The sequence below is a fragment of the Mesoplodon mirus genome (assembly GCF_964341445.2).
Source record: "Mesoplodon mirus genome assembly, chromosome: 15".
Taxonomy (NCBI): domain Eukaryota; kingdom Metazoa; phylum Chordata; class Mammalia; order Artiodactyla; family Ziphiidae; genus Mesoplodon; species Mesoplodon mirus.
In genome coordinates, this window is record NC_138991.1 from 50308220 (window position 1) to 50334552 (window position 26333).

General features: G+C 41.7%; 1 protein-coding gene across 7 annotated transcripts in view; it reads right to left on the reverse strand.

Annotated features, from left to right (window-relative positions):
• IQCK (IQ motif containing K) overlaps nucleotides 1-26333 on the reverse strand; it is a 130683-nt gene that overhangs the window by 45828 nt on the left and 58522 nt on the right. For 3 of the 7 annotated variants that reach the window (XM_082645644.1, XM_082645640.1, XM_082645639.1), the window contains one exon: nucleotides 22823-22907. The exons of 3 other annotated variants lie outside the window; for them this stretch is intronic. In XM_082645644.1, the coding sequence (XP_082501770.1) occupies nucleotides 22823-22907 (85 nt within the window). Of the gene's footprint in view, nucleotides 1-22822; nucleotides 22908-26154; nucleotides 26225-26333 lie in introns of all 7 variants that reach the window. One more of the 7 variants, XR_014296125.1, reaches the window with a different exon arrangement.

Consider the following 26333-nt stretch of genomic DNA (forward strand, 5'->3'; position numbering starts at 1 on the left):
TATAAAATGGTATCTCATTGTGGTTTTGATTTGCATTTCCCTAATGACATCGAGCATCTTTTCATGTGCTTGTTGGCCATTGGTATATCTTCTTCGGAGAAATATCTATTGAAGTCCTTTGCTCTTGATAAAATTCAGTTGTTTGTCTTTTTATTGTCGAATTGTAAGACTTCAATATATATTCTGGGTACTAGACCCTTATCAGATATACGACTTGCAAAACTTTTCTCCCATTCTGTAAACTGTCTTTTCATTCCCTTGTTAATGTCCTTTGATGCACAAAGTTTTTAATTTTGATGAAGTCCAATTTATCTATTTTTTCTTTGTTGCTTGTGCTTCAGGTGTCATGCCTAAGAAACCACTGCTGAATTCAAGGTCATAAAGATTTACTTCTATGTTTTCTTACAAGAGTTGTATAGTTTTAGCTCTTATATTTAGCTCTCTGATCCATTTTGAGCTAATTTTTTACACGGTATAAGGTTAGAGTCCAACTTATTTCTTCTGCATGTAGACATCCAGTCTTCCCAGCACCATCTGTTAAAGAGACAATTATTTCCCCCATTGAATAGTCATGGTACCCTTGTCAGAAATCAATTGACCACAGCTGTATGGGTTCATTTCTGAACTCTCAATTCCATTCCCACAATGTTGTTTTTTTTTTAAGTTAAAATTTATTGACCTTCTAAATAAGGTATAGGGATTGTGACTAAAGCTTAGTATATACTTATTACATCCTAACATATTTAATACTGCTTCCAATTCAGCATAGGAATTACTTCCCAAAATGTTCATCACAGCTGGATTGAAAAAGTATTTTTAAAATGTGGCAATGTGGTTTAGATGAGTATACCACATTATAAGTCTACTGGAAATCCAAAGGGGTTTGCCTTTGAGGAAGTTGAAACAAAAGAACAAGCAGCAAAATATCTTCAGATCCAGATCCATCACTAAAATATGGAAATATAGTTGACCCATGAGTAACATGGGTTTGAATTGTGTGTGTCCACTTGTATGGTTCAGTACTACTCAATCCATGGTGGGTTGAATCCATGGATGTGGAACTTCAGATACCAAGGACCAACTGTGGGACTTGAGCTTCCTCCCATTTTGGTATCCGCACAGGTCCTGGAACCAATTCCCCGTAGATACTGAGGGGTGACTACTTTTTTTTTTCAGTTTCAAAGCAAGAACAACCACTTAAAAGTGATAGGGAGCCCAGTCATGACAAACTTGCAATCAACAACATCCTTTAACCTTTTACCTTCCTGGATTAGTTTCCCAAGAGTCCTGTTTCTTCCAGAAGGGTTCTCCCATGGGTTTTTATAGCTAGGAATCTTGAGAAATTCTGGGGTTGGGATGACTCAATCCCTTTCCATCCAGAAAGTTCCTACTTTCTTTATGCAGATTGATCCAATGCACACCAGAGCTCTACTCACCAAGAGGAATTTGGAGAACTGGCCTTATCACACTTAAGAAAAATAAAGTTCTTCTTATAGCTTCTTCTTCTAGTGCATGGGGTATGGGGTGTCTTCCTTGTTTTAAGAAAACTACTCAAGTGATTTTCTTTTTCCAAAGTAAAGAAGACTTGACTGTTTCCAGCTGAAATTACAAATGAAAGCTACTCTTGCTTAAAAAAATAAAATTTGTCTATAAATGTATAATTTAAAAAATTATATACACATATAAAGTACTATATATGTATCTACCTAACAATTATAAAGTTATGCAAACTTCAGAGAATAAAAATGACCCTATATTTACGTCATAGAACATAAGGTAATCCCCCAAATCTTTTAAATTACAAACCAATGTTTTTATAGTGTTTCCTAAAGTCTCATGTTCATAGGGTTAGGTACCTTCAACATTTCTGTTCTGGGTAGGAAGGTTATCAGCTGTGGTCTGAGCAAGCCCAAATCCTCCTGGGAGGCCAAAAGGGGGGTTGTCCACAACTTTCCCACAAGCTTCTGTTTATTGGGATATAAGCACACAGAAATCCCCACATTTCTGTACTGTGACAGCTGATACCCTCAATGAGAATAAACTCGAAGGATCTTCTGAATCACTAAAGAAAGGCTAGCACTAATTATTATAATCAGCAAGTTGACTATGTTTTATTATAGTCAAATTCTTTCTTTACAATTGGTTTATTCTTAAAGTTTGGAAGGATACCCAAGGAGTGTGGGTTCCTCTAGGGAGGAAATGAAATTGGTCGGGAGGGGGGCTTTCACTTTTTACTACATATTTTTCTGGATTGAATTGTTTGGGATGTTTACAATGAGCATATATTGTTTCAGGAATACCAGTGTTTAAATTTTAAGTAACAGGCTGCTGAGAGGCAAACAAGAGTTCTTTAACTTAAAAATAATGGATGGATTTTTGCTACAATCCCTTGAATCCCATTACATAAGTATTCAACAAACAGAGCCACCTGTTTCCCCATCATTCTGGAGGCCTGCCATTGTTCTCAGGGTCCTGCTCATCAGGTTAGGGTGACTTTCCTCCATTTGGCCAGAGACCCTTCCTCTTTTCCTTGATTTCTTTCATTTCAAATCGAGGACTGCTGTTTACCAATGCGAAATACAGCACCTTGTTAGTTAATGTCTCATTACCAGGAAAGCCTGGATCCCTAGAGAAGGCTTTTGTGAGCCCTGGGGAAAGCACGTCCCCATTGAACTGGGCTAATCCCGGTCATTATTTTTATGATTAGGGAATCAAGTTAAATAGCAGTGGTTGTGTCCATCAGCAAATACCGCAGAGTGCAGTGTGAGGTTTAACACATAAACAATTTCTTTGCAAAACAAAAGCTCCCTTTTGAGTGGCTTTCTACTTTTACTTCTTTAAATTACCACTTGTAGTCCTTCTGCTCTTCCGGGATAGGCACACTGAGTTTTATACACGTTATTGCATACTTGACTTTGGGGTAAGACCAGGAAGAAGACACCATTATGTGGATGTGAATATTTTAAAATGCCCATTAAGAGAGCAAACCCTAAGAGTTCTCATCACATGGAAAAAAATGTTTTTTCTATTTCTTTAATTTTTTATCTATATGAGATGATGGATGTTCACTAAACTTACTGTGGTAATTATTTCACAACGTACGCAAGTCAAATCATTATACTGTACACCTTAAACTTATTCAATGCTGTATGTCAATGATATCTCAATAAAACTGGAAGAAAGAAAAGAAACAGAAATAAAATACCCACCCCCAATGCCCAGGAACCAGTCAAATTCTCCTAATGATATATTACTCCAATGAAAGCCAGTACAGGGTATTATGCTGGTGAAGAAAGCTAATTCTGGATCAGAAAGCCTGAAGCTGAATCTCAGCTCTGCAAATTACAAGCTGAGAAACCTTGAGCAAGTTACTTAAACTCTCTGAGCCTCCATTTTCTCATCTGCAAAATAGGGATAATGCAAATATTTCCTTCATTGGGTCAGTGTAAAAAAGAGATGAGATATTATCTGGCACAAAGTAAACTCTCAATGTGTTAGCAATTTCTTAAATCAATTAATAAAGTAATGAGAATAATCTGAATTCAGCTCTGAAGTTGCATCCTACAATTGCTGTTAGGATATGGAGCCAAGAGGCTGAAGAATCAGTGATTCATCAGATTGAAAGTGAGGTCTTCTCCACGGGTTTGCAAAGTATTGAGTATATAAAGGATTTCATAATTGTATAACTTTAGGCATTGGTTAGCTGGTAGACAAGTAACGTGGCTGTGAGGTGGTGACTGTAGGCAGGGAAGGAGTGAGAGGCTGCCTGGGAGTGACATTACCCTTCGTAGAGCTATACTTCTGAATTCCTCTTAGCTCAGTTTTCCTTGCTTCTTGGCAAATCAGACAAAAACAGGGCTTCCCTGGTGGTGCAGTGGTTGGGAGTCCACCTCCCAATGCAGGGGACACGGGTTCGAGCCCTGGTCCGGGAAGATCCCACATGCCATGGAGCGGCTGAGCCCGTGCACCACAACTACTGAGCCTGCGCGCCACAACTACTGAAGACCATGCGCCTAGAGCCCATGCAGCCAAAATTTTTTTTAAATAAAATAAATAAATTTATTTTAAGAAAATCAGACAAAAACATGGCAGTAGCTATCCTCTCTGGATGATTCCCTGGAGCTTTTCTAATTGCTTTGGAGGAAGATACTTAATGTATTACATTTGCTGCTAAGATGCTGGAAGGTAACACAGTGGACAACCCTTCAGCAGTGCTCACAAGAGGAAACCTCCAACTTGGTGTGAGATGCCTCAGAAGGTTATTACTACATCTTTGCCATGACTTGACATACTAGTGGTTATACTGAAGCATTTTACACTCTAGAAAGGCACATTTCAACATAAAGGAAACATAGGTTTGTGAAATCTCTTTCAATTACCTACTGAAATATTCACAGTTCCCAACTCCCTCACAAATTCAATTTTCTCTCTGTGAATATGCTTTGTGATTTCTTCTCAGATATTTGGCAAAACAAAACAAAGTTGGTTTCATTCTGGTGGTTATGAGTGTTCCTTATTGTCTTTAGGAACTAATTATAAAAACCTGCAGAAATCACGTATTTCCTGGTATTGTAGAAATACAGATATTCATCTGTGGTATGACAGTATGCTTCTTAGGAGTCACTTGGGCTTTCGGGGAGAATTAGAAGTGTGTTCTAGAGTAGTGTTTTTATTTTTAATTTTTTTCTTCCTGTTTTGTTGAGATATAATTGACATACAGCACTGTATAAGTTTAAGGTGTAGGATGTGACTTACATGCAGCATGAACTGATTACCACAGTAAGTTTAGTGAACATCCATCTCATACAGACAAACAATTGAAGAAATAGAAACAAATGTTTTCTTTGGGATGAGAACTCAGGATTCACTCTCTTTTCATACATAACACACAGCAGTGTTGATTATATGTATCATGTTGTACATTACACCCCCAGTGCTTATTTACCTTATCACTGCACGTTTGAAACTTTTTTGTTTTTTTTTTTTTTCTTTTTGCGGTACGCGGGCCTCTCACTGTTGTGGCCTCTCCCGTTGCGGAGCACAGGCTCCGGACGCGCAGGCCCAGCGGCCATGGCTCACGGGCCCAGCCGCTCCGCGGCATATGGGATCCTCCCAGACCGGGGCACGAACCAGTATCCCCTGCATCGGCAGGCGGACTCTCAACCACTGCGCCACCAGGGAGGCCCGCACGTTTGAAACTTTTGACAGCCTTCCTCCAGTTCCCCCTCCCCCACTCCCACCTCTGGTAACCACAAATCTGATCTCTTTTTCTATGAGTTTGTCTTTCAACTATAATTGACCTACAACACTATGTTAGTTCCTGTTACACAACATAGTGATTCGATATTTCTATACATTTCAAAATGAGCACAATAAGTCTATAGTTACCATCTGTCATCATACAAGGATATTACATAATTATTGACTATATTCCCCACACTGTACATTTCATACCCCTAACTTATTGACTTTGCAACTGGAAGTTTGTACCTCTTAATCTCCCTCACCTATTTCTCTCCTCCAGCCACCCTCCTCCCCTCTGGCAACCACCTGTCTTTTCTCTGTATCTATGACTCTGTTTCCGTTTTATGTTTATTCATGTGTTTTGTTTTTTAGACTCCACATATAAGTGAAATCATACAGTATTTGTCTTTCTCTGACTTATTTCACTTAACATAATACCCTCTGGGTCCATCCATGTTGTTGCAAATGGCAAAATTTCATTCTTTTTTATGGCTGAGTAATATTCCAGTGTATACATGTATATACACATCTTCCTCATCCATTCATCTTTTGATGGGCACTTAGATTGGTTCCATTAAAGAAGCACTTTTTAAATGGTGGGTTGTAGCACATTAGTGGGTAGTAAATTCAATTTAGTGGGTTGTGAATAGCATTTTTACATATCAGTCTAATCTGATAGAAAATAAGATTTTTCCTTTATCATTAAGGACCCTCTGGGGCTTCCCTGGTGGCGCAGTGGTTGAGAGTCCACCTGCCTATGCAGGGGACGTGGGTTCGTGCCCCGGTCCGGGAAGATCCCACATGCCACGGAGCAGCTGGGTCTGTGAGCCATGGACGCTGAGCCTGCACGTCCAGAGCCTGTGCTCCGCAACAGGAGAGGCCACAACAGTGAGAGGCCCGCATACCGCAAAAAAAAAAAAAAAAAAAAGGACCCTCTTTAGAACTTTAGAACACTTTAACTCCAAACTTCCTACTCTCAACTTTCATATGATTGTTGTCTAGAATTTCCATTTCCCCTCAGTTATCCCCCATTGGGGTCTGTGTGTGTGTTTGTGTATATTTTATATATTACATTGTATATATATGTTGCATTGTATTATATATATTTGTATATAATAGTCAATGCATATATATATATATATAATAGTCAATGCCTATTTAGATTTATCAGCTTCCTCATTCACCATTTTTCTTGCATCCCACTCCCACTCCTTCCTTATGGGTTCAATTTCCTTCTAACTGAAGAACCTCCTTTAGTAGTTCTTTCAGTAAGCGATGTGTTTGAAAATGTATTTACTCTTGCTCTTGAATGATAATTTCGTGGGGCATATAATTCTAGGTTGAACATTACTTTCCCTTAGGATTAGATGATAATACACTGTTTTCTGGCACATACTACTGCCGATTGGAAGTCTTAGTGTCATTGTTTTTCCTTTGTAGGTAATTCTTCCTTCAAGATAGCTTTAAGGCTTCTTCGCTTTTGTCATTCCAAAGTTTCACCGTGCGTTTTGATGTGGTTTTGTCCTTATCTATCTAGTTCAAGGTTCACGTTTCTTCAGCTTTGTAATATTCTCACTCAGTATCTCTGTGAATGTTGCCTCTGCCCATTCATTCTATTGTCACCCACTGAAACTCCTATTAGATTTTTATTGGACCTTCTCATTCTGTCTCTGTCTCAATGCTTTTCCACATTTCCCATCTCTCTCTCTCTGCTGCATTCTAACGCCCAGCTTACTAATTACTCCTCCGGCTGTGTCTATCTGCTACTTAACTTATACCCAAAACATGGTCCAAGGATCAGCAACATCAGCATCACCTGGGATTTGTTAGCAATGCAAATTCATGGGCTTCACCTGAGACCTATGAAGTCAGAATGGAATTAGAGAGTGGCGCCCAGGAATCAGTGTTTTAACAAACTCTCCAGGTGATTCTGATGCTCACTGAAGTTTGAGAGGTACTGCGTTAGCCCATTCACTAAATTGTTTTCATTTCTACAGGTGGTACTTAGTTCTTTTTCAAACCTGATCTTTTTTTTTTCCTTATAGCCCTGTTCTTTCAGCAAGGTTTATAGTCTTTTAAAAAATTTTTAGTAAATCTCTATAATCATCTTAAACATACTTATTTCACAGTTTCAAATTGCCACTCTTGGGGGCTTGGATTCTCCAGTTGGTTGTATTTACTGACTCCCTGCTTCCTTGTTGGTTTATTTTTATTATGAGCTTATAATCACTGAGGGCCCTAATTCCAGGCCCAAGTTTGCCCAGGTCTGAGGTCATGTCTTTTATCCAGGGGTCAGTAAGCTTTTTTTGGTAAAAAGTCAGACGGTAAATATTTTTTGGCTTTATGGGCCATATTATCTCTGTCCCAGCGACTCAACTCTGCCATTATACACAAAAGCAGCCATAGCCAACTTGTTTTTTTTGTTTTTTTTTTAGCTGTACGCGGGCCTCTCACTGTTGTGGCCTCTCCCGTTGCGGAGCGCAGGCTCAGCAGCCATGGCTCACGGGCCCAGCCGCTCCGCGGCATGTGGGATCCTCCCAGACTGGGGCACGAACCCGTGTCCCCTGCATCGGCAGGCGGATTCTCAACCACTGCGCCACCAGGGAAGCCCAGCCAACTTGTTTTAAAAACATGGGCATGACTGTTCCAATAAAATTTTATAAAAATAGACAGTGGGCTAGATTTGGTCCACAGGCTATAGTTTGCCCACCCCTGCTCTTATCCTTGAGTGGACATTTTCTAATGTAGCCCCCAGCTTCCCTAATTGCCTCTTCCATCTCTCTCTGGGTATTTCATAAATATTATTGTTTTAAGACCATTTCTTCAACTACCTGATGATACTGAGATCACTTAGCGCACTTGTCAAAAACAGCATCCCAGGCTGTTGCCCTGTAGGTTCTGATTCAGTCCATTTGAGGTGGAAAATGACGTGAGTATGTTTAGTAAGAACCCCAGGTGATCTAGTGATTCAAAAAGTTTGCGAAACCCACTCTCATGGAAGAGGATGCAAAGAATGAACTCAATGTTATGAGGCTGTACCACTTAGTCTCAGTCCTTACTCACGTGTTGCCACATTGATTATTGCAAATCCCTAAAATCAGAGTCAAGAGGACCACTCAGCCTCCTAGTGTGTGGTCAGGAGGCAGGGTCTGTGTGACTCATGAACAGCAGCTGCTTTTTGTGGGCTAATCTTTTCAGTGCAATTCTAGAAAGTCCTTCTCCCAGGAAACCACGCCTATTTTTTTTTCTTTTACTAAAGTCCCTTTAATAATAAAGCTGTACTGCAGTACATACTTGGAAAAAATGGAATTTCCCCCAACGGCTCAGTGATGACAGTTGAGATAAAGTTCATCCAACTTTTCTTGGTACTTGTTTACCCAAACAATCAGGGAATGAGTAAGTTGTAAAAGCATTTTAGGTATTTGATGAACCTTCCAATGACTTACAGGGTTAAATCACAGCAAAGTTTGCTATGCCACAGACTGTGTTATTGCATAAAGCTTTGATCTCTTTCTTACCATCAATACCCAGAGCTGACATTCATGCTGCCCAGATGCTTCTAACGTGCAGTCAAGGTTGAAGGCTACTGTTCCCCACCACGAGTGGCTCTCAAAGTGCCATCCCCCAACCAGCAGCATCAGCATCATTGGAGGACGAGTTTGAAATGCCCCACTCCAGTCCTGCTGACTCAGGTACTCTGGGGTTGGGGCCCAGCAATCTGTGTGTTAACAGGCCTTCCAGATAATTCTGATGCAGGCTACCATTTGAGAATTGTTGCACTGTGCCCCCAGTGGATCCCTGCCCCTTTGAAAACTTTGCCACTCTCCTCGTGAAGAGGGGAGTGTATTCCCCCTTCTCCTGAATCTCGGCGAGCCTGGTGAATTACTCTGACCAAGAGAAGGGAACTGAAATGCTGCTGTGCCAGTTCCAGAGTCTAGGTGTAAAGAAGGCTTGAAGCTTCCATTTTTGCCCTCCTGGAATGTTCCTTCCATGATGCAAGGAAGCTGGTCTGGCTGACTGGACGATGACAGGCCACATGGAGGAGAACTAAAGTGCCCCAGCCAAGAGCAGCACCGACATCCCATACACCTGCATGAGCCACCCTGGACCTTCTAGTGCAGCCGGGAGACCTTCTCGGGGAGAACGTCATCCTGGCCAAGGAACACCTGCTGAAGGGGGTGCAGAGGAGGCTGGACGCAGAGCCCAGCATGGAGCCCGGCACCATCAAATGTACCGACTGAATGCAGCCACATGAATAAGCTGAGGAGAAAGCAGCAGGGGAACCAGCTGGTGGACCCACAGAATCGTGAAAGATAATCAACTGCTATGATTTTAAGTCATTAAGATTCAGCAGCAGAAGGGGCTAAGTTGTGGTTGTGCAATTTGCCCCTAAACTTTGCCTTGAAGGGCAATCGGTTAGCCCTTTAAAGCAAAAGTCTCTAGGAAGGCTGGGAATGTGGCTGGTCCTAACTGCCAGGCAGGGTGCTGGGTGCCTGGCTTCGTGGGCACTGCCCTGAGCTGTTGTCACGCAGGCCCCGTGCTTCAAAGGGCTTCATGCTTGTTCTGAGGCTCTGCTGTCGCCATCTGGAAATTCGTAATAACTTTGAACAAAGGGCTCTGCAGATTACGTAGCCAGTCCTGCTAAATGCGGCTTCTTCATTTATTCCTCACAACAATCCTAAGAATTGGGTTTATTAGCTCTCATCACGTATTTGGGATACGTTGTGAGCAAATAAAAAGGGGGGCTTTGCAGACAGCCTGGCAAGTTGGCAAAGCATTTTGGGGGCCATATTAAGAAGAATCCCCTTGCTGACAAAACCCAGAGTATATTTAAACAACTACAGGACCAGGCAGAGGGAAGAAAAAGGGCCTGGCCTGGGAAGCTAAGCCCCGAGCGGTCCAAACTCACTATTTATAGTGCTGTGGCCTATTTTGGCCTGCTGGGAGGCCCTGAAAATTGCCCTGAGATCTGGGCCTGGAACTGATGATGGAAACCAGGCACTTTCATTCTGGGATGTGGCTGGAATCATGCTGGGCACAGACAGAGGTCTTTCTGATGAGCTCAAGGACATTTTGAAAAACAGGATTTTCTTTGACAGAGAATTTTTTTTAAATTAAGGAAAACCATCAGGCCATGACCAGGAATATATTCTTAGGGAAGAAAATGCATGGATCACATCAAGTCAATAAAGAGCTAACAATTAGCCAGGCACTGTGCTAAGCGCTTGACATGTACCATCTCATTTATATCCTCACATACAACCCTGAGAGGGTAGCACTATTATTATCCCCATTTTACAGGAAAGGAAACTGAGGCTTGGGAAAATTAAGTCACTTAAGGAAGGTCACAGAGTTGGTAAGCCAGGATTCAAACCCACATCACAGTGCTCCATCTGCCCAGGCTGTCACCTACGGCACTGCTTCTCCAACTTTGGCATGCAAGACTCACCTGGGAGTCTTGTGAAGATGGAGATTCTGATCCAGGAGGTCTGGGGTGGGGCCTAAATTCTGCATTTCCAACAAGTTGCCATGTGAAAATAATACCACTGGTCCACGGATCACAATTTGAGAAGCAAGGATGAGTCTTCCTTCTTCTACTTTCAACCTCAATCTGCTCCCTCAACAGCAGCCTGAGTTATTGGGGTAGTTTCCAATGCTGCATAATAAATGAACCCCGAAATTGGGTGGTTTAAAACAACAACAAGCTCTTATTCCCTCACACAGTTCCTGAGGGTCAGGAAGCCGGGTGTAGCTGAGCTGGGAGGTTGTGGCTCAGGTTCTCTCATGCGGTTACAATCAGCATGGCAGCTTGGGCCTGTATTCCCCTGAAGGCTGGACTGGGCTGCAAGAGCTACAGCTAAGATGGCTCACTCCTGTGGCTGTTGGCTGGAGGCCTCAGGTTCTTGTCATGTAGGCATCTCTGTAGGGCAGCTTGTGACATGGCAGCAGGCTTCTCCCAGAGTGAATGATCCAAGAGAGAGACACTCAGACTGCAGTGTCTTTTATAACCTAACCTTGGAAGTGACAAACCTTTATACTGTCATATTCTATTGGTCACACATAGCTACTCTGGTACAGTTGTGGGAAGGGACCCCCAGGAACATGAGTACCAGGAGATGGGGGTCACTACTATCACAGTTTCCTGGTGAAAAGTGAGTCAGATCATGTCACTCTGCTTCAAACCTCATCATCACTTCTCATCAGAGTCAGCGTAAAACTCCAAAGTTCCATCAAACTGATGAGAGCTCACATTTGACTGCATGGGATCTGGTCCCTGACTACTTTCTTACCTCCCTTCCCTCATCCCCAGCTCACTTTAGTCAACCGCACTGACCCTCTTGTTGGTCCTCAAATACCTCCAGCATCCTCTTTCTCCTGCAGGTCTTTGCATGTGCTTTTCCTTCTGCCTAGAATGAACTTCATTCACATCTCTTCTCAAATAACACCTTTTCAGAGAGGCCTTTCTTGACCAGACCCACCATCTGAAATGGTAGCCTCTGTTATTCTCTAGCCCTTTGGTTTGCTTTATTTTGCTTCACGGTACTTACTTGTAGTAGATAATGTTCAGCTTGGAGTATTCTTCTCAGCTCCATTGATGCTGGGCTTGGCCATGTGACCTGCTTTGGCCGACAGAATGTGTGAGGAAGTGGCGTGTGCCAGTTCCCAGCCTCCGCCTTAAGACTCATTGTGTGTGTGCTTTGTTCACCTCTTTGAGAGCTTTTGACCTCCGTTGTAAAAAGAACAAGCCCCTCTTAGCCTGCTGATCTCAGAAGAATGACAGACCCTAGAGCAAAACTAAATAGAATCCAAATGCCTGGAGCCAAGTGTAGTCAAACCCAGCCTAGAGCAGCCCTGGCTGATCTGCAGACATGGGAGTAAGATGTAAATGTATGTTGTAAGCCACTGGGTCTGGGGGTAGTTTGTTAAACAGCATTATTGTGACAATAGCTAACTGATACACTTCTTGACATTATATTACAGATTGATGTATATCTGTTTATAGTCGATGGCAAGAATGCAACCTCCAGGAGGGCAGGGACTTGGTCTTATTCCCTGCAGTATGTCCAGCATCTAGACCAATGCCCACCTTCTGCATAGTAGGTACTCAATAAATACTAGTAAACGAATATAAGTGGGTGAATTGATTCTGACTGTAGATCCTGCTTGCTTAACTTTTATGCCTGACTCTTTTCAAAGCAGTCCAAGAATTTGCAAAGTATTTTTAAAAATTGTCTTGAAAAGGAGTTCTAGACAGCATGCCCTCCGTGAGGAGAATGTGACGCACACAGAGGTGTCTGCATTGTCTCTGTGCCAGATGCCATCCCTCTTCACCTGGGCCACATCTGAAGCCATCCAGAAACGAAAGCCAGCCCCTGCCTGAGAACGGAAGTGCTGCTTTAAATGACACTGGTTCACCTGGTCGGGCGGCTGTCCCCAGAGGAAGGCCAGGGAGATGGCTAACGACACACACAAAGGGAGGAAATGCTCCCCACCACCACGTGGAACAGCTGCACCAGGAGACACCCCTCTCTGGAGAGGAGGAAGAGGAAGTCAGCAAAGCTGCAAAGCTGACCAGCAATCTGGGGAAGCCGACACTCACGAGAAAGCAGAAGGAAAAAAGAAGCTGGTCCTTAGAACACTCTGTCCGGACTTGCTGAGGAAATAAAAACTGACACTAGGGCTTCCCTGGTGGTGCAGTGGTTGGGAGTCTGCCTACCAATGCAGGGGACACGGGTTTGAGCCCTGGTCTGGGAGGATCCCACATGCCGCGGAGCGGCTAGCCCCGTGAGCCACAATTACTGAGCCTGCGCGTCTGGAGCCTGTGCTCCGCAACAAGAGAGGCCGCGATAGTGAGAGGCCCGCGCACCGCGATGAGGAGTGGCCCCCACTTGCCGCAACTAGAGAAAACCCTCACACAGAAACGAAGACCCAACACAGCCATAAATAAATAAATAAAAGTTAAAAAAAAAAAAAAAAAAACTGACACTAATTCTAAGGGTTTTTTCAGTCCTGCCATCTCGGGGCACTTTGGATTGGGAGTGTTTTGAATGAGAAAATATTTGGCCAAATTCCTACCTGCCAACTACATTAGAAGGGTGTTTTCCTTAAAACACAAATGCTCAGCATAGATCTATGCATGCTGATGTGGAAAGCTGTCCCAAAGGCTAAATGAAAGGTCAAGATGCAGGCTGTGGAGTGTGAGCCCATATTTATAAAAATATCCCATATTCATAAAGAGTGCAATACATACACATAAGTGTTCGTATATAAAATGGAAAAACACTGAAAAGACACACACTAAACTGCCAACAGTGGTTGCATCTGGGAAACAGGTTTAGAGTAGGACAGGACTGGAGATTTCACATTTTACTTTAAACTATTTTAACAATACTTGTTATGTTCTGAATGTTTGTGTCCCTCCAAAATTCGTATATTGAAGTCCTAACCCCCAATGTGATGGTATTAGGGAGTGGAGCCTTTGGGAGGTGACTAGGGTTAGATGAGGTCACAAAGGTAGGGTCCTCATGGTAGGATTAGTGCCCTGATAAGAAGAAATCACAGTGCTTGTTTTTCTCTCTGCCACGGGTGGACACAGTGAGAAGGCAGCCAACTGCGAGCCTAGAAGAGGGCTCTCACCAGACTCCACATCTGCCAGCACCTTGATCTTGGATCCCTCAGCCTCCAGAACTGTGAGAAATAAATGTTTGCTGTTTAAGCCACCCAGTCTGTGATATTCTGTTAGAGCAGCCCGAATTAAGACTTTATTTCTATATGGTTTCATTTTTGCTTACAATGAGTATTGGCCTTTTTACAATAAAAATATCAATAAAAGACTTTTTCATACAAAGATGGCCATTTTTTTTCTGTACCGGAGCTGACATGCTGCTCCTTGCAATATTTTCAGAGGTGGTCAGATGTGGTTGTAAAAGGACACCTTGTTTCACACGATGATTGCCAGTGACAAGTGGCCCTTCTCTGAGAAGCAGACCTCCTCTCACTGGCTCTGAGGTAAGGGTTGGATCATGAGATATTCTGTACTTCTGTCCTTGGCACTACACCTCTGCTTGCCTGTCCTAGTTACATCAGTGTTTGCTTTCTGCAAACATGTTGACTTGACCCATCCAGGAAGGATCCGAGGTCTACAGGGTTACCCAGTTCTGCCAATATCACCACAGTCTTGAGGAGTGTATTTATACCACTTCTTGTCTCCGTCTGTGTGTTGGCGTTACAGTTACTCTCATACACCAAGCAATCTTTTAAGACACACACAAAATTGACAGAGAAACATTGATCTTTCCAGTTGGTCTTTAAAACCTCTCATTTGTTTAGGAACTTTTCCAAGAGGAAAAGATACTGATATGTCTTTCAATTACATCCACACTAATACCATCCATTTCCGCATCTATAGTTCACAGGACACTTTCTCATACATTGCCACTGAAAATCATTTTGATCCTTCTGATAACCTAGTGAGATAGACTGGGCAGCTATTACTGTGCTCAACTTAAAGAGAAATAATTTGAGATTCTGAGTTTAGTGATTTGTCCTGGACCATTCAACTAGTAGGTAGCAAAGCTGATTCCAGTTCATCAGTGGGCCTAAACCCTGGTGCATGTTAGAGTCACCTGGGTGCTTTAAACAAATGCCCATCTCCTGTTCTCACCATAGTCAGTTGAACAAGAATCTCAGAGAATGAGGCCCTGGGTATTAGAATTTTAAAATAAAATCTTTCCACAGATGACTTTGATACATAGCGAGCTTGAGACCATTGCAATCTGTAGGTATAAATAAGCCATCCTTACGTTACTCTCATGTGCTTATTCATCACCAGGTGAAGGCCTCCCTTGTGCTGGAGCTCTACAGTAGAATACTGCACAACAATAAAAAGGAAGGGGCTGCTGATACATGCAGCCACGTGGAAGCCCTTCATATGTATCAGGCCAAGTGAGAGAAGTCAGACTCAAAAGCTACACACTTTATGATTCCATTTGTATGCCATTCTGGAAAGGCAGAACCATAGGGGCAGAAAACAGATCATGGGTGCCAGGCCCTGGTGGTGGGAGCAGGGGTTAACTACAAAGGGGCAGCGTGAGGGAATTTGAGGAGATGATAAACGTTCTATATCTTGATTAGGGGAGTGGTTAGACTATATGGATTTGTCAAAATTGAGAGACTGTACGCTAAAAGGGTAAATTTTACTGTATGTAACATGTATCTTACTAAGCCTGATTAAAACACATACACACACACAATGCAATACTACTACACACCCACTAAAATGGCTAAACTTAAAAAGACTGACCATACCAAGATCAATAGATCGGGACTTGGAACAACGGGAACTCTCATACGTTGCTGGTAGGAATGGCTTTTTCAAAAAAAAGAGAGAGATGAGGTTCTGAGGACAGTCAGACCTGGGCTTGAATTCTGCCTCTACCACTTATCATTGTGTGATGTTGACCAAGTCACTATGGGTTTTTAGGCCTTGGTTGTTTCATCTACACACGGGATAACAGAAGTATATACCTGCCTACTTTATAAGGTCAGCATAAGGCATAAAGGAGATGTTGCTTGTGAAATGCTTGAGGCAGTGCCCGGCACATAGCAATGACCAATAATATTAGATTTGGCTATTCTTAATATTATTATCATTCTTCTTGGTATAGCTGTCTCTGGGCTCCTCCAGGAATGGAGGAGCTCTATGTCTACAGTTCTTGGCAAGTAGAAGGCCCTCAACACATGTTTATCAAATCAAAGAATGAACAAATGAAGTCGCATGCAATGGAAGGCGTAAGGCCTCTATTTGAGTGTAATGGCAGAAGGGTTGGCACTGGTCATTCTTGGGAGCATTCCACTTCAAGTATTACAGGCCTAATTTCTGAATTCCCAGCCAAAACCAGGACTCTACATCATTGAGAAGTGTAGGAGTTTTATTCTACTTGTTCAGTGGGACTTGTATAGGTGGCCTTCGCCTCCCTAATGGCTTATAAATATATCCCACATGTTAGAAAATACTCAAAATCAATTTCAAATATGTGGGTTTCACAAATACCTCTGGAATGGGCTAACAAAGAGATCTCTTTAGATTGAATCTTCTGCTTGGGAAGGTAATATGGTAGTGGAAATGGACTGAAACTGGATTCATGAGCCAACAAACAACAAGAAGACCCCAAAGAGAAGACAAATCTTTCCACACGGAGTTCCTGGTAGGGGAGCCCTAGGCCGAGACTGCTCATCAAATCACAAAGGGCATGGCCAGCCTCTCTGAGGCTTGCGAGAAATGGCTGTGCACCATCAAGAGGGGAACTGGTGGTAATTTGATGCAATGCCCCATTTCTAGCATTCCTTTTGCACAATACAATGTCTGACTTTTCCTGGCAAAGTCTACTCACCTGCCAGCAGATATCAGCAATTGGAAGAGAAATTCAAAATGAAGAAAATCTTTTCTGTCCAGTTCTCAGATGAACTAAACGTGCCCAGTATGCCTTCAGCTGATGTTCTCCTTTAAAAACCCTGCTTGGGGGACTTCCCTGCTGGTCCAGTGGTTAAGAATCCATCTGCCAATGCAGGGGACACGGGTTCGATCCCTGGTCCGGGAAGATCCTACATGCTGTGGGGCAACTAAGCCCGTGCACCGCAACTACTGAGCCTGAGCTCTAGAGTCTGCATGCCACAACTGCTGAGCCTATGCGCTGCAACTACTGAAGCCCACGCACCTAGAGCCCATGCTCCGCAACAAGAGACGCCACCGCAATGAGGAGCCCACATACGGCAACGAAGAGTAGCCCCCGCTCACCACAACTATAGAAAGCCCGCATGCAGCAACAAAGACCCAGCGCAGCCAAAAAATATATACATATATACAGAATAAAATTGAAAAAATTAAAAATATTTTAAAATTTTAAAATATTTTTAAAAAATATTTTAAAATATTTTAAATTTTAAATTTAATTTTAAATTTAATTTAAATTTAAATTTAATTTAATTTAATTTAAAATTTAATTAAAAAAATTAAAAACTAAAACAATTAAAAATTAAAAAAATTAAAAAGCCTGCTTGGGGATCATAATTTTTCATAGCAAACTTCATTTCCTCACATTACAAGACTTGGTGAAGAGGTGGTTCATTAGGGCCAATGATAAAATGAATACACTTTTCTCAAGTGTAACCTCTGGGAAATTAATAGGCACAGCTGTTGAGTTCAAGGATCTTGGTGCATAAGCAACTCCCCAAAAGGAGCCGGGCTTAACTACAAACAGGCAGCATGAGGGAATTTAAAAAATTTTTTAAAAGTCCACATTTAAGTGCCTGCTTAAACCCCTGAGAAGAGCTTATAAAATAGAACAATAAAGTTTGCTCTTCTTCGTTTTCAAATGCCCTCATTAGAGAGATCATTTAAGGGATTTGACTATATTCACTGAAATATTTATGAAGTGCCTAATATGTACCAGACAGTGTTCTAGGGGCTGGGGATACAGGATGAACAAGTCAAGCAACTTCTACCCTCCTGGAGCTCACATTCTAGTCAGGGTGACAGGCAGTAGACAAGTGAATATCCAACACAATGTCAGGTAGTTGGTAAGTGAAAAGCAGGACATAAAGCATAGTAAGAGGCTGTGGAGTGATGGGGTGGCGCTATTTTGGAAATGGTGACCAGGAGAGACATCCAAGAAGAACCCTGAATGAGGCAGGGAGGGGTACCATGATTGACAGCTGCCAGCACAAAGAACAAACAGCAAGTGCAAAGGCCCTGAGCCAGGAGCATGCCTGATGTGCCTGAGGAACTACAAGGAGGTCACTAGCTGGCTTTTCTTAAAGATTCCCTATTAAGGAAAACAGAACCACCACTACCACCACCACCACCAACAGCTAATATTTATTTTGAATTTATTATGCATCTGGCACTGTGCTAAGCCCCCTCATGTGGACTAATCATCTGATTCGATCTTCATAAGTAGGAATTATTATTATTGACTCAGCCCCCTTGCTTGGTCTCTCAGCTACGCTAGCCTCTGCAGTCACTTCTCCCACAGGCTCTTCACACAATGGCAAGGTGGTTGTTGATAGTCTAGCCTCTCAGCAGGCTATCAAGCTGCTCCATCCCAGCAACTCTTAGGAGAATCCCAGAATGGAGTTTCACTAGGTGTGACTGGCCTTCCCCTGCCCATCATGAACTAACCCCTGTAGCCAGAAGAATGTGGTATCTGAGTGTCCATGTTACCAAATGAATCACATCCAAGCTGGCTCAGGCCGGAGGGAAGCGGGATACTGCACAACTCTAAACCTTGTATGCTTTGTTTATGCCAAGCTGTTTCTCCTTGAGGGTGCCTCATTTACCCCAGGTCAGTTCACTATTGACAAAGGGATAACTGCACAGATTCTCATCGTTCTCTGCAGGATCTCCACTTTTTTTTTTTTTTTAACTTTGCAAAGCCACAAAGGGGGCTGCTGGAGCAACCTTGCACTGTATTGTTCATCAAATAACATTAATGATTGATGGCCATTGTGATTCTCAGTTGTCACAATGCCTGGAGGGGGAGTTGATGTTGGGAGGAGGGGAAAATTGCGTGCCACGCTGGTGTCTAGGCTGAGTTAGACAGAATAAAATAAAACAAATGGGCAGAAGGCTTAAAACACCAGGAGCCTATTTAAGCAGAATAAATATTCAGTGGATTTATCTGGTCTCTGCCTCCTAAATCATTAAAGAAATTTCAATCATTATGGCCCATGAGAACCTCTTATGAACATCATGAAAGAACAGTCTTCTCCATCATTTGATACCTACTACATCTAGTATTTCATAAGCAGAAGAGCACCACTAATGTGGTAGTCTGGCTTATCACCAAACACACTTCAGAAAGGAGACTGTGAGAGGACCAGATTTCATTCACAATATCCAAATGGATTTTTAAAAACCCCACTCAGTTTTGCATGTTGAAACAATCTGGCTTTCTAACCATTAACGTAGTATTTTGAAAGAAGAAAGAAGAACATGTCTACTTCTACAGAAGTGCTTAATGTCGAGAAATAACTAACTGTCAGGAACCTATTTACAATGCTAATTATAACATCACAACTCTCAAGAATGGTTTACTACAAATAGCTTTTCATACCAGGTGACATTTCTGTTCATGTGGTCAGCTTAAAAATATTTTATGAAATGTCTGGATGGTTTTATGACATCTGAGGTTGTCAGATTTCTGGCTTTTAAAACTTCCTGGCAAGAATATTATTCAGACTTAAAAAAGGAAGAAAGTTCTGACACATGCTACAATATAGGTGAAACTTGAGGATATTTTGCCAAGTGAAATAAGCCAAAAGGTTAAATTCTGTATGATGCCATTTACATGAGGTACTTAGAAGTAGTCAAATTCATAGAGACAGAAAGTAGGAGGGTGATTGCCAGAGGCTGGGACGGTGGGGGAAGTAGGAAGTTAATGGATACAGAGTTTCAGTTTAGAAAGATGGATGGTAGTGATGGTTGCAAAACAATGCAAATGTACTTAATGTCACTGAACCGTGCACTAAAAATTGGTTAAAATAGTAAATTTTATGTTATATATATTTTACTACACACACAAATTTTTATGGGAGACTGTATTTTTCCTTCATAGTGTTTAAGAAATTACAAGTAAAGGTTTTTGTTAACTTCAAAAAACTTCATGTTAAGTGTAGTAAAAACTAGACCCCTAGCAGGTAGAAACTGCTGGCCCTATACCCATAGACCCTAGACTAGTTGGAGCTGGAAAACTGATGATCGAGATTCCGGAAACACCACCCTATCACCTCACCATCTACCAATCAAAAATCGCCCATGAGCTGATTAGACACCCTGTAACTCTCACCCCTAACACTGTCTTTAAAAACCTTTCCCTGAAAGCCATCAGAGAGTTTGGGTCTTTTGAGGATTAGCTGCCCATTCCCCTTGCTGGCACCCTGCAATAAACACTGTACTTTCCTTCACTACAAGCCAGTGCCAGTAGATTGGCTCTGCTGTGCATCTGGTGAGCAGACCTGAGTTTGGTTCAGTAACACTGTCCCTCTAAAATCAAGAACAAGACAAGGATGCCCACTCTCACCACTTTCATTCAACTTAGTATTAGAAGTCCTAGCCTGAGCAACTAGGCAAGAAAAAGAAATAAAAGACATCCAAATTGGAAAGGAAGAAGTAAAACTGTCACTATATGTGGATGACATAATTTTAAATATAGAAAACCCTAAAGACTCCACCAAAAAACTATTAAAAATAATAAATGAATACAGTAAAGTTACAGGGTACAAAATCAAAATACAAAAATCTACTTCATTTCTGTATGCTAAAAATGAACAAGCAGGAAGAGAAATTAAGAAAGCAATCCCATTTACAATTGCTACAAAAAGAATAAAATACCTAGGAATAAATTTAACCAAGGGGTAAAAAACCTGTACAATAGGGCTTCCCTGGTGGCGCAGTGATTGAGAGTCCACCTGCCGATGCAGGGGACACGGGTTCGTGCTGCGGAGTGGCTGGGCCCGTGAGCCATGGCCTCTGGGCCTGCGTGTCCGGAGCCTGTGCTCCACAGCAGGAGAGGCCACAACAGTGAGAGGCCCGCGTACCGCAAAAAAAAAAAAAAAAAACCTGTACAATAAAAACTCTAAGATATTGTTGAAAGAAACTGAAGAATACACAAATAAATGGACAGATATTTCATATTCATGGATTGGAAGGATTAACACTGTTAAAAGGTCCATATTACTTAATGCAATCTACAGATTCAATGCGATCCCTATCAAAATCCCAAGGACATTTTTCACAGAAATAGAATTAAAAGTTCTCAAATTTATATGGAACCACAAAATACCCCAAATAGCCAAAGCAATTCTGAGAAAAAAAAGAACAAAGCTGGAAGTATCACCCTTCCTGATTTCAAGCTATTATATATTACAAAGCTATAGTAATCAAATCATCATGGTGTTGGCAGAAAAACAGATACATAGATCAATGGAACATAAGTGAGAGCCCAGAAATAAAGCCACACATATATGGACAATTAATTTACGACAAAGGAGCAAAGAACATACAATGGAGAAAGGACAGTCTCTTCAATAAATGTTGTTGGGAAAACTGAACAGCCACATGCAAAAAAATGAAAGTAGTTCGGTATCCACTATACACAAAAATCAATTCAAAATGGACTAAAGACTTCAATGAATCTAAGACCTGAAACCATAAAACTCCTAGGAAAAAACATAGGAAGTATGCCCTTTGACATTGGTCTTAGCAATATATTTCTGGATATGTCTCCTCAGGCAAGGGAGACAAAAGAAAAAATAAACAAATGAGACTACATCAAACTAAAAAGCTTTTGCACAGCAAAGGAAACCATCAACAAAACAAAAAGACAACCTACTGAATGAGAGATGGTATTTGCAAATCATATATCTGATAAGGGGTTAATATGGAAAATATATAAAGGACTTATACAATTCAACAACAACAACAACAAAAAACCCTATCAAAAATGGACAGAGGAACTGAATAGACATTTTTCCAAAGAAGACATATATGTGGCCAACAGACACATGAAAAGATGTTCAACATCCTCATTATAATGGCTATTATCAAAAAGTCAAGAAATAATGAGTGTTGGTGAGGGTGTGGAGAAAAGGGAACCCTCATGCACTGTTGGTGGGAATGTAAACTGGTGCAGCCACTATGGAAAATATCGTGGCAATCCCTCAAAAAAATAAGAATAGAACTATCATATGATCCAGCTATTCCACTTCTGGGTGTTTATCCAAAGAATATGAAAACACTAATTTGAAAAGATATATACACCCCTATGTTCACCGCAGCATTATTCACAATAGCCAAGATAGGGAAACAACATAAGTGCCCATCAACTGATGAATGGATAAAGAAGATGTAATACACACACACACACACACACACACACACACACACACACGAATGGAATATTACTCAGGCACACAAAAAAAGAAATCTTGCCATTTGCAACAGCATGGTTGGACCTTTAGGGTATTATGCTAAGTAAAATAAGTCAGATGGAGAAAGACAAATACTGTATGATTTCACTCATATGTGGAATATAAAAAACAAACAAACCAAAAGACAAAATAAATGAACAAACTGAACCAAACAAAAACAAACATGTAGATACAGAGAACAGAAAAGTGGTTACCAGAGGGGAAGGGGCTGGAGTGAGGGTAAAATGGGTAAAGGGGATTGACTGTAGGGTGATGGATGGAAACTAAATTTCTATTGGTGAGCATGCTGTAGCGTATACAGAGACTGAAATATAATGAAACCCATAAAATGGTATACACAAAATTTACCTCAATAAAAAGTAAATTTTAAAAAAGGTTGGAGGGTACTTTTAATAATAACTGCATAAGTTTTGGTGGAAATTCTAAATCATTCTTTAAGACCTGTTTTACAGAGAATCTTATTTCTGAGGTCTGGATGTTAGCTATACTATCCTATGTTCCAAATTCATCTAAAGGTTGTCCCCTGGGTCTTTTCACAGCACAAAAATTCCCCATCAGACCAAATGCTGTAATTGCACATGACTCTCACCAGATAGGCTCTCCAGAAGGACTGAATGCAGAGTGCTGCTGCCGATTCTGTCAGCAGGAGGGAGAGTGGGATCGCCGGACGTGGGCTGAAAAGCAATAAAATGGTCATAAGCCCATGAGAGTCCATCCTTCAGCATCAGCAGAGCCTTTGACAACATAATGGCCTCTCTGATTAAGTGCCTCATCTATTCCCATTCTTAGAAAGCAACAATGTCATTTTTCATAGAAAAGTTAGGCTTGAGTTAGCATTTCTTTGTTTTAAAATCTGGGATGGATTTTTTGTGTTTAACCAGCATAATCTTAAATCACTGTTAGCCTGCCCTGCTTTGAAGGGCTCAGGTTAGAAAGCTGTGTGTTAGTTCTGAAGGTGCAACATACATGTTATTGATGTAAGCCTATGTGGACATAAAGCAAGAGACAAAGCAGAAGTCACATTTATATACTGCATTATGACTGAGATATAATAAAGGATTCTTTTTCCAACTTTCTATTGAAGGGGAATTAAGTAGTCCATTTCTTTCCTGAAATACTACAATTTATCTCTGATCATTGTACATTCCAGTTTAATGTGGTTTAAATTCAAGAACATTTTAAAGTTAAGTTCTTCTATTACATCTTACTAAGCAATAAAATATCTCAAGAGCAGTGTCTGCTCCTGAGGGATTCTTAGATTATGGTGGGATGTCTGATCATCGATACCACATTCAAAAATCATGGCTAAATGCTCTTTTTTTGTTGTTTATTTCCTAGAAGCTGTTTAGAGATACTAACTGCTGACCAGATTTTACACGTCTGACTTAGTTCTGGTTTCTTATGTTTCCCCAAAGCACAGCTACCTCTGAAAAACCAAAAGTCAAGACTTTTCAGATATAGTGCAAAGAAATAAACCTCTGAACGAATGTGGGTCACATGGAGACTGCTCTCAGGGCAGGATCCCCAGAAACGACTTTGCAAGTGAGGGATTCCCAAGAGTCTTGGCCTCCAGACTCTCCCTAATGACAGCCATCATTTGAGTTTACAGTGACTCTTATTTTACAGAGAGGTTGACTAACCTGTCCAGGGTCACACAGCTTATAAATGGCCTAGTCAGGATCTGGGCCCAGATCCACCCAATCCCCAAGCCCAGGCTTCCCTCACAATGCCATGCTGACACCAGACCTCGGCTGGGCCACCACTTGCAGATGCCCAGCCTGAGAGACTCCGGAGCTAACTGGCAACAATGCACAATTCTCCAGCATCTGGGGTTTTATTTCCTTCTAAACTCAGACTTAAAAACAACAACAAGAACAACAAAAAACCCCACCCTTGATACAGTGTATTTGTGTGAATGAATGAATGCTCTTTTGGATTATTCCAAAATCAAAGAAATCAAAGCCGGGAAGAACCTAAGGGGTTATCAAGACAATTTCTAGGGAGTGCAGTGTTGCCGGGTTCTGGGTCTCCAGCTGGGCGGGTCCTTTCTAAGAGAACAAGAAACGGAGATTCTACTTCTTTGGAGAGATAATTACAACCTCCAAATGAAAGCATTGTTAGAAACCTTTCCCTAATGTTCTGCTTTTATTTTTATTTGCTTTTTTTGTTTGTTCTGTTTTTGTTTTCACTTCTTTTTGCCTAACATCTAGTTTTCTGGGCTGTAATAGAGCATTTGTATTTTTCCGGAGGTACACTGGCTCCCTGCTTTCCACATTAAATGTCTCTCCTCATACATTGTCCTTATTCTGTAAATCTTGGTTGTGTGACACCAACAAATCACATCCCTGAAGTAATTCTCCTTCACTAGTTAAAAAGCAACGGCTTCTAGAGAGACCTTGGTGTTTCTAAGGAGACCTTAGTGTGCTGGCAGTGAATTCATGAGAATAATGCTATCGTGCAACAATACCAGCTGATATGTACTAAGAGCTTCCCAGGCTCCCCTCCCACCAGCCTTGCTCCTTGTGCTGTAGCCAGAGGCGCCCTTTTCATCTCCACCAATGTGCCCTCCCACCTCAGGGCCTTTGCAGAGGGGCTTTCCTCTGCCTCCAGTATCCTCTTACTCCCGGCCAGGTCACTGCATACAGTGTGCAAGCTGTTCTCTGCTCAAGGGCTCCCAGCAGATGGGTCAGAGGGCACTGAAACCCCAGCACATGCTCTGCCACCTCTGCCCTAGGGCAGGGGCACCTTTTACTAATTTGCTCAAGGGTACCTTGGGGCTGAGACCTCCTTCTCCCAGTTCACTTTTTTTTTTTGAATTTTAAAATTTTATTTATTTTTTTATACAGCTGGTTCTTATTAGTTATCCATTTTATACATATTAGTGTATATGTGTCAATCCCAATCTCCCAATTCATCCCACCCCTCCACACCCCCCGTCACTTTCCCCCCTTGGTATCCATACATTTGTTCTCTGCATCTGTGTCTCTATTTCTGCCCTGCAAACCGGTTCATCTGTACCATTTTTCTAGGTTCCACATATATGCATTAATATACGATATTTGTTTTTCTCTTTCTGACTTACTTCACTCTGAATGACAGTCTCTACGTCCATCCACGTCTCTACAAATGACCCAATTTCGTTCCTTTTTATGGCCGAGTAATATTCCATTGTATATATGTACCACATCTTCTTTATCCATTCATCTGTCGATGGGCATTTAGGTTGCATTCATGACCTGGCTATTGTAAATAGTGCTGCAATGAACATTGAGGTGCATGTGTCTTTTTGAATTATGGTTTTCTCAGGGTATGTGCCCAGTAGTGGGATTGCTGGGTCATATGGTAGTTCTATTTTTAGTTTTTTAAGGAACCTCCATACTGTTCTCCATAGTGGCTGTATCAATTTACATTCCCACCAACAGTTCACTCTTATTATTTCTTCTGATCTCCACTCAAATGTTATGGAATGATGTCCTTTGATTAGATCAGGGCCATTGGCGCTCTGTGTAATTTTCCTTCCTAGTCCTTGGCCCAGTTTGGAGATATAAATCTGTGTGATTATCTAAATAACACCCAAATCCTCAACTAGACTGAAAGCTCCATGAGGGCAGAGACTGGGCCTGTGTTTGATCCTCTTGGCATTTCCAGCACTTGGGACAACGTCTGGCACATAGCAGACACTCAGTAAATCTTTGTGGGATGAGCCTCTGCCTAGCTCAGTATGCTAAGCTCTTTCCACACAGTGTTTCATTAAATCCTCATGACATTAATGAGCTGCTGTTGTCCTTCTTTTAGAGTGAAGAAACTCAGGCATAGAGGGGTGAAGCGGGTCGTTCAAGGTCACTGACTATTTCCTGCTAAGAATGCAAACTGCCCAGGAAACACAGGGAGTGGACCACGGAGAAGAGGAGGGTAACTCACAAGGTCACTCATATGGAATTCAGGGCCTAGCAGCTGCGAGTGTTCGATAGAGGAAAACACAGCCATTTGCCTAGAAGATAAAAATGAGGGGGGAAAAGCCGTAATCATATAAAATGCCGTCTTGATTAATCCTTACAGTAATAACTTGGCAGGTATTCATTTGCCTGAAGTTCCACAGG